Here is a 10,343-nt window from a genome sequence, read left to right as displayed (position 1 = left end):
TTATTTAAATATTTTATAAAAAATTTCTGCAATTTTATATTACATTCTATACAAACTTGTCTTGTATTTATATTATTTCCGAAAAACGAAATATATTTAACACAGTTGAGTTGAACAACAGAAGCAATTAAAAATTTTAGCATTAAGAAACCTGTGTAAATTATTTTATTGATATAGTTCATAAAATATTAGTTTTACGCTGAATACCTTAGTTTAAAAGTGTTACATTAAATTATTTGAGATTTGATATTAATTAATACTGCTATGTGTAACATAATTTTTCAAATTTTTAATAATGTTTAATAATTTATTATAATAATAATAATACGAGTATTTATTTTTTTTCAAAGAGCAAAAGAAATGCTTGTCTTGATTTATGACTTACCTTGTGCTCATTATCAATAGTATTACTTCGCATTAAGCAATAAGTTATTATCGGAATAATTATATATTTTAATAAAGATAAATAATTAAGTTACAAGATATTTATCGATGGTAAATACATTAATATAAATTAAATTCTTTTTTCATAGAATATTTGTAACTTACTGTTTTATATCTCTTGTTTAGAATAACAAGTTTTTATGTAAAATGATGATTTAATCTTATTTCTTATAAATGCTCATTAAAATATATGTAATAACAGTAGAGAATTATACATATAAATTAAACAATTAGGGAAAAAGCCTATACGGTCGCGACTAAATCTTAGTATTTAATATAATTTTATATTATACATCAAATATATTTTTTCGTTCTTTAAACTGCGCTGATTACAATTGGATTTAATGAAATGGACTGAAATAATAATCTCACAAATTAAATTGTTAGATTTAATGCACATTTTATTATTTTTCTTAAGGTTATAAGTAAATATGTTGTATGATTTATAACAGATTAAAATTTTAAATTTTATTTTAAATTATAATAATAAGTTCATTTTAATTTATGATAATTGACCTATGCAATGTTAAAATAGAAAACCAGTTGAGCAATAACAATCAATATTAGCTGAGTTGTAGAAATTAATAGCGCAGCTGATATATACATATAAATTATAAATAATTACAGCTTTGAATAAGCTAATATTCCCTACTATTTCCTTCGTAAAGGTGTAACAATCGCTTATAATTTTGATATTATTGGAACTTTAAAGTTGTATGTATGGTATTTATACTACATTAAACGTCACATTTTGATAATGCAAAAATTTTACACTGATAAAATTTATCATAAGACAGTGCATGTGACAACTAGTTTCATAGCTGAGGCATTCCATGTTAAACCGAGAGATTTCAAATTTTTTTCGCAAAACACGTATCTCATATTTTTCTTAGTAAAATGTCAGCAAATTAAAAAAAAAATGATGATGTTTCAAAGATATTCGTTTTGACATGAAATGCCTCAGCTGTGGAACAGCTTATTATTACAATTGATAGAATAATCTATCAATTGTAATAAATAAAAGAATTTATTATAACTTTTAAATTTATATGTAAAGTTATACAATAATAATTTACGAATTTTCTGAAATTTTTTAATAATATTTTTTTAATGATATTTCTGATGTTATTTCATTCCCTCTTCTAGAAAGTATTTATCTTTTACTGTTCTTATGCATATAATATATTTACATAAAAAATAATAGACGGAAATGATTAAGTAATTTTTTTTGCAATAATGCAATAATGTATCTAGAATATATAATTAAATTTTTGAAAGTAATTATGTTATCTTAAATCGATGACAGTAAGTTTTGATTAAATAGTCTATAACAGAGCCAAATGGTTACGTGATCGGGTCCCTACCAAAGTTTCAATGGTAAGCAGGTTCCTCTCAATATTACCCTCTCCAACGTTATCTTTCCTTCCGCCACGCGCGTTTAGAACCGCAAGCAAATATGCAAATTGTGTGCTGAAAAACGCATTAATAAGAGAGGCATTAAATTAAAATTTATAAAAATTAATTTTTTATTTCTAATATCAATTATGTGTGCTCGCTTACGTCAGATTTTATTTTAAAACGAATACTGTATCAATTTAGAAAAACCGTCATAAAATATGAAATCATTGAAATCTGACTTGTTTATTTCCTGATGTTATCAGAATCAGTTCGAAATTAAAATTGCTAAAAATATTAATAAAAATACTTTGTTATATTTTTGTAATTGTTTCTAAGATTTTAATAGTTATTGTACAATGAATTCATTAATTTGCTATTTACATTATTATGCATTAAATACAAATTTAATGTTAAAATAAAAACTCCTTTGCAATTAATTTTCCACTCTCTATCATGCCCAGAACCAACAACGTGGACGTGGCGGATATTGGCTTTTTTATTTTTGTGTCCTTTATCTTTTCTTTTGTCTTTTCCTTTTTTTCAATTTTTTATTTTTTATATATTTTAAATTATAATTTTTTAAAATTATTACTTTATTTTCTTATTTTACTTTTTTTTTAAATTTTTATTTTTATTATCTGTTATTAACATTCAATTATAAAAGTACTACAGATTACAAATTTTATAACTAGAAAATAAATTTGTAACATATAAATTATTATAAAATAGCTCAAATAAAATAAATCAATATAAATAAAAAGGGCTACAAGTCAGTTAAGTTTAAGAAACATTTACTACAATACAATATTACAATATTCCGAAAATATATAAGAATTACAAAAATAAACTAAATTTGTAACATTGATATGAATTTTGCAAGCATGTAATTGTATTTTATTTCAAAGTTAAAATGTTAATCTCCATCGATGTGACAGCAATTCGCATTTGAACGTATCAGTGTTAAATCTGTAAGTGAAGTGCGTCTTAAAGATTTAATATATTTCATTAATAAAAATGCACTTATATACATATTTATATACTATATATGTGTATGTAGGGGTGCGCGCGCGCCCGCGCGCGTGTGTGTGTGTAGATCCAAACATAGAACAAATTCGAAGCCTAAGATCTTTGAAATTTGAATACGTATTCAATGATAAAATCTTAAAAAATTCTAATCCTAAATCAGTTCTAGATATAAAAAATATATCTGCTTGTAAATTACATAGCTCTTGTCAATATTTTATTTCTTGATCTTGTATCTTGACTTTCATAGGATTATTGAAAATAGTTAATCTTCTTTTATTTTATCAAAATCTTTGAAACGGGCTTTGAATTCATCAATGATACACTTCAATGTTTGTACATTGAAATCTGTATTAAAGTCAAGGTTTATATTAACCAGTTCTTTTTGAATTTCTTCGCAACAAGAAAAATGATGGAATTCATTTCTAGATATTTCAATTAAAAATAGATTAAGTTTATTGCGAAATCCATCAACACATAACTGATTAGATCAGAAACAGTTTGATCTCATTTTTGAAGTTTCAAATTTAAAGTATTTAAGTGATTAGTCAGAAGATTAAGTGATTAGAAAATCAATAAAAAAGCTAATTCTTTGAGGAAATTAGTATTTTTGAAATTATTTTGCAAATCTGATGAGTTTTTTATATTGTTTCAAAAACTTTGGAATTTCTTTTCGAAGCGCAAAAAAAAACGCTTTAAACATTTCCTTGCACTTAACCATCAGAAATTTACAAATTTCTGAATGCATTTGTAAATCTGAATAACTGGTATTAATTTCGTCCAGAAATAATTTAAATTTTCGATGGGAGAGTAATACAAATCTGTTGCCTAATAATATATTTGTAATCTTTGTTACAATTTTTATTGTATCGGACAATTTTAACACTCTTCCGCACAAAACTTTCTGATGAATAATACAATAAAACATTAAATATTTTATTTTTATTTTCATTAAGTAATCCTTTTAGACCAATTTTGGATCTCTCCTATCATTGCTGGTGCTCCATCAGTAACAATAGCTGAGCATTTATCAAAGAAGCCCACAAATTTCTTTACTTGCTCTTGCAATGCATTATAAATATTGATTCCTTTCGTCGTATCATGCAATGGAACTAATATTAATAAATCTTCATGAATTGAGAAATCACATTTAATTATCCGGACAAATATCGACAAATAGCTGACTTATGTCTGAATTATCAGTGCTCTCGTCTAAATAAAGGGAATAGTATTTAAATATCACTAATAAATTTTTTAATTTATTCTTGAGGACATTACCAATAACATTAATTCTTCGTGAAACTGTTTGTGATGATAAATGTACGGTATTAAAAGATTCTGCAGTTTCATGAAAATTGAAAGCTTTTGCCATTTCTATGGCTCCTTTTTTATGAGATTTCCTGTAGAAAAACTTTTCTTTTCACGAACTGTAAGTAAAGCAATGATATAAGAAGCAATAAAGATTGTTTTGATGAAATGTATTTTTGACATGCTTTTGCAATAAATTTGCATGTTTAAGTTTTAATTCTCGTAATAAATTTGATTTTGTTTTATTATCGTAATTTTTATACTTTATTTCATGACAACTTTTATAATATCTCTTAGTATAATATGTTTTCGGGCTTGGTAAAACATTTTTAAACATATAAGATGTTGCAGTTGACCACTGTCATTAAGAGTAAAAAAATTATTTTCCAATTTTATTTGCTGCAACTGTAAATTTTTTAATCTTTTCGCCATTTTTAAAATTAAATTAAAATATAACTAATAATATATAAAAATTGAATAAGTTCCAAAGAATAAAACTCAAATAAGTGAGGTAATAAGCCAGTACAGGATGTGAGTGTAAAATTTCTTCATAAGTTTATATCACTCTGTACAAATGTTTTGATCTTCGCTTTGGGTCCTCTTCTATTGTTTTTTACACATTAATTTGACTAACTGTTTAAGTAGTCTCTATATACTAAGACGTTTTATTCTTGAATATATTGAACGAATTTTATCCTTGGACTTCTTACTTCGATTATTTTTTTTTGCAATATATAACAACTTTTAACAAATCTATTAAAATTAAATTATTGGCATGCGAGATCAAGAAATTATTATCTTAGTGATACACTGAAGAAGACCGAAAGCAAGGATCGAAACGTATGTATAGTACAATATAATATAAAGAAATTTTATACACGGACATCTTGTGTTGATTTTTTTTTTTACCTCATTGGCTTATTACTTCACTTATTTAAAATATAACTCTTAGAATCAATATGAAATCTATTGATTCTAAGAGTTATATTCGAAATAAGTGATGTAAACGAAAATAAAATAAGTCATAAATAATCGGCTTCTTTTGATTTTGTCTCTTTTTCGATATACGTGTCTATCTTTCGATCAAATCGCGCTTGACCGCTATACAAAATAATACGCCGCGTCGTCGCGCCAATGTACAGCCACAAATAGAGGGAAAGCGTTGGACCCATAGTGGGGAACAAGCATTGGAACAGACGAGGAGCAATTTTGGGCCCGATTTTGTGTTTGTTGTGTGTTTTGGAAGGCTTTGGTTTATACTATAGTAGAAATACAATACAGTTTATTAATAACAAATCTCTTTTTCTGACATTATAAAAAATTATTTTGTATTTTAAGAACAAATAAAATAGTGTAAAGGTTTTTATTTTATAAGGTTTTTTCATTGGCAGAACTAGTGCGCACTCAGTGTACATTAAAGCTATCGTACATTATTCTAATCCAGTGACGGATTAACGCATAGGTTTACAAAGCACATGGTGGCAAATTTGAGGGAGCGATAAATTTTTCAAGACTGAAAATTTTTACATAATTGAGAGGAATTTTTAATTTGTTAATCTAACATTTTCGCACGAGTTAGACCGAGCATATTTTATCAGAACCATATTTTAAATATATACAATAGTTAAAAATGTATTATATTCACATTATATTATTTATTAAGGATTATTGAATATTTTTACTAGCTAATGCGGGAATATAAATTTTTTTATCCATATTCCCTTTTATTAAATTTATAAATTAATAAATGAAACCATCTGAGATGGTTAGATGTTGGTGCCTAGGGGCAAAATGCTTAATTCATCATTGTTCTAATCTAAATGTGTGTGTAAAAGTGAAATATCTCAATTGATAAAATGTTCAAAATGTGTACTTTATCAAATGACACAATAAAATGTATTGAATATTGCGCGGTTTAATTTATTTCTATATTTTTATTAAATGTATATCTTTATGTCGATTTGTGTACAGCGATTTTAAAGTGCATTAAGTGCACACTAGTTCTGCCAATGAAAAATGCTATACGTTGCATTATAAAAAGTACTTATTTTGAAATATCTGTTTAAGATATTGAGTTGGCAAATAAGTTTCCAATATTTTCAAGAGGTGGCAAAGTTAATACTAAATGACTAGTAAATGATTATTCATATTTGAAATAAATGTTTTGTGAAAGATTTAAAAAAAAAAATTGCTAAGATTGATTAAATTTCAAATATTTGGCATTGTGTTTTAAATATAAAGAATAAGAATTTATATTTCTGATACATTGTGCTGTTTTATTTCCACAAAGAAAAAAACGCTGCACAGTCTTAAAAAAATTTTCGATGTGTACGGAAATAATTCTGTAAGTGACTGGATTGTTCGCAAATAGTTCCGACGTTTTTGTTATATTGATTTCAATCACTCTGATTTACACTCTGAATGGCTGGTTAAAAACTGCATCATGAAATTACCTGAAAAATGGCAAGATTAAAGTGAAGAATGTTGTGTAACATTGTCAATTACAAATATTTTGAAATAAAAATATTTTATTTTGTTTTTTTAATTTTTGTTTAAAGATTTGTTTTGTCTAACATAATATCTCAGCTAAAAGTATCATTCAAATAATTATCCAAAAATAATTAATATCAACCAATATTATTAAACAAATTTTAATAGTTAGTCTGTAAAGCAAAAGATAAAATAATAAAATTTGGTTTATAATGATTTTAAGTATTTAAGTGTTTAAGTGTTGAATACTTAAGTCAATAACTTTTAAATAAATAAGTAAATTTAAATAAACTTTTGCAAAAGTATTTGTTATCATTTCATTAGTATACAAAATTTATGTATATAAATATATAAATATACCATATGTATATATTACACACACACATGCACACACGCGCGCGCGTATAATATATTACACATTTTAATATATTTATATATATATATATATATATATATATATATGTATATAATTTTATGTATATAAAATTTAATTTAATTCTTAATATTACTTTCTTATTAAATTACAATTTTATTAGGTACTAAACTTAGTTTCCGCGGTTTTTTTGCTTAAAAAACTCATTTATCTCGATACCAAAAACAAAAAATACATTAATCAAATATTTGCCCTCGCTAGTTATACATTTTCCCCTTTGTGGCAATAAGTGGATTCCCCGACGATAGAACGATTGGTCTTTTAAAGCAATCCATTCGTCGATCCATTTTCGCACATCCTCGTAATTTCTGAAGTGTGTATCTACCAAGCCATGCTGTATCGATCGGAACAAGTAATAGTCTGAAGGAACTAAGTCTAGTGAATACGCTGGGTGCGGGAGAACTTCCCACTTAAGCTGCATCAATGTTTCCTTGACGGCTTTTGCAACGTGTGGTCAAGCGTTGTGCAAAACCATAACTTTGCATCGATTGCTGGCTACTGTTGGCCTTTTTTTCAATAATGCTTCATTCAGACGATTGTAATTAATATCGATCCCCCGTGATACTTTTGTTTGGTTTGAATAGCTCATAATAAACGATGCCTTATATAATATATCTCACCAAATGCAGAGCATTTCTTTGTGGCCATGGATATTTCGCTTTGGTGTAGATGTTGATGGTTGGTCTAGATGGTTGGTGTAGATGTTGATGGTAGAATCCACCCATGACTTTTTGCGTTTGGGATTATTAAAATAGATTCACTTTTCATCGCTAGTCACAATGCGCCATAAAAACTTTTTTTTCTGTCTGGCGAGCAGAGAAATAGAGATGTTTAAGAGATCTGCAGTGGCATTTTCGGTAAAAAAAAAATGGCACTGTTCGCTTAAATGAATCTTTTCGCACTGAATTTTATTGATAAATGTCTAACCTCTAAAATGCAGCCAACTTCAGATGTTAAAATAAATTACACCTACAACTAGCATCACCAAATGTGAACCGTGGAAATTAAATTTAGTACCTAATACAGAGATAAGAATCCCCAATAAGAATCAAGAGAAAAAGTTAAAGAATTTTTGAACTAAAAAGTAAATTGTTTTCAAATTTTACGTAAATACTAAGATGTAGATACTAAAAAAAGAACAATTTGAAAAATTTTTATTAAATTTGTAATATTTTGAAAATAGGTACTAAATAAATTCGTTGCAAATTAAAATCCTTGTAATTTTGGATTGCTTCGATATATCGAGTCTGAATTTTGTCACAGGTCTACGAATATATAATATGTAAAAATAATCTGTAAAATTTTTATTAAATTCGTAATATTTAAAAAATTACAAAACATCCTTAAAAAACCAAAGAAAATTATTAATCAACCCAATATTATTGTTCGAACTTATTTTATTTTAGTTTAATTTAAGATGTACTACAATTATTATTATTAATATTTTATTTTAATCTAATTAAAAATTAGAAATTAAAGAAAATAAATATTTTACAGCTTCCTACATTCATCCATGTGGCCGCAAAGATCCTAATTATGATCAATGCATTGTGGACAATACTTACAGTGTGATAGATACGATGTGCACAAAGAATTATGATGTTAACGTATTGAACAACCAATCAGTACTTATGGACAAAATAGTTATTTTTGATACAAATAATCTTAAATTATATCTCAAAGATATAAAAATACTTGGAGTTTGTGATAATGCAAATATAAAATATATTCACGTAGATCCTGACAGACTCCACTATAATATTGAACTTGTACTTCGAAAAATGAGAATGAATGCTTCGTATAACTTCGACATACGTGTACTAGTGCCTCTTGCTAATAAGGGACTGGTTACCATAAAACCAACAAGTACGTAAAATATTAATCTTACATATTAAATATTAATCTCTTATTATTAAATGGTATATTAAAATAACATAAAATTTTAATGAAATTTAGCAGAAAAAAAGTTTAATTATGTTTTATTAAAATTAGCAAAACATGTGTTTTTTTTTGCAGATGACGCAATAATAAAAGTAAATCTGGATCTAAAAGTGGCAACTAAGAATGAGAAAAAAGAGATATACGTTTCAAAAGTAAAGACAAATATTAATATCACAGGAATAGAATATACATTTGATGAAAGTGAAAAAGACTTAGTTCAACTGCATCAAGCTATCAAAAGTGTTGTAGACAGCAATACTACAGATATTATTAATATTGTTATGGCAGCACTAGAAGAGAAACTCTCTCAACTAATTATCTACATATTTAATACTATTAGCCGTTCCAATTACGAGGAACTATTTGAAAAGAATGTATAAATTGTCTGGTACTTTGGGATTTATTATTGTAAGATTTCTTACGTATTAAAATTGTATTAAAAAAAAATAGCTGAAATATTTGGAAATCTTGTTATAATACCTTGGAAATTGTATGCAATTTAGTTTAGCCAAGTGATGATAATATTATTATTATTTATATAGATTGTAATTGCAATAGAATAATATTTAAAAATCTTTATCATCTTTGGACGGCGAATAGTAGAGACTAATTTTATCTAATTTTTCTTTTTTACTGCATTTTCTATTTGTACGTGTTAATACAATACTACGAAAGTATCGATAGGACTTATTAATTTCAGATTTGATAATTCTCATTAATTATTATTTGTGGCGTATATGCGTTTTGTTGTGTTTTGATGTGAGATTCATACGGTCACTTTTATCGAGCTATGTGGTGGGCAACCTTGAATTGAGAAAAATTATTTGTCTTGTCTGTAGATCAGTAAGACGCATATAGGAATAATGGATAGAATACTGGATGTATTCTTTTGTCCTTACTAATTCATTAAAATTTGCTCTCTGAAAATGATTCAAGGTAGCTAATTTGTGCGATATACATACGAGGGTCGTTTGAAAAGTCCGTGCAAAGTCAGAGACATGACACTACTGGCGCGTATCAAGGTTAGATTTAGTTAGTAGCATCTCTTGGAGGAACACACACCAAGTTACAGCCAGATCGGTCTATTTGTTTGTGTTTGGCATTCATTTGAATCGAGGAAGTCGAGTGATTTTCACGATAACGCACCAGCTCACACCTCAGCAGTTGTGGTCGCAAAATTAATGGAATTAGGGCCATTTCTTCATATTGGGGAACAAATAGTAGTCCGAGGGAGCCAAGTCTGGAGAGTAGGGGGGATGTGAGACGAGTTGGAACCCTAATTCCATTAATTTTGCGACCACAACTG

The 10,343-nt window shown here is 26.7% G+C and overlaps 1 protein-coding gene across 1 annotated transcript in view; it reads left to right on the top strand.

Annotated features, from left to right (window-relative positions):
• Nucleotides 1–9,498, top strand: part of LOC108747906 — a 15,993-nt gene extending 6,495 nt beyond the window's left edge. The window contains exons 3-4 of the mRNA XM_018485796.1: nt 8,594–8,962; nt 9,113–9,498. Of these exons, the coding sequence (XP_018341298.1) occupies nt 8,594–8,962; nt 9,113–9,417 (674 nt within the window). The 3' untranslated portion in view covers nt 9,418–9,498. The remainder of the gene's footprint in view (nt 1–8,593; nt 8,963–9,112) is intronic.
• Nucleotides 9,499–10,343: the final 845 nt, after the last annotated feature.

Source organism: Trachymyrmex septentrionalis, unplaced genomic scaffold, assembly GCF_001594115.1.
Source record: "Trachymyrmex septentrionalis isolate Tsep2-gDNA-1 unplaced genomic scaffold, Tsep1.0 scaffold202, whole genome shotgun sequence".
In the NCBI taxonomy this organism is placed as follows: domain Eukaryota; kingdom Metazoa; phylum Arthropoda; class Insecta; order Hymenoptera; family Formicidae; genus Trachymyrmex; species Trachymyrmex septentrionalis.
This window is presented reverse-complemented; position numbering and strand designations above follow the sequence as displayed.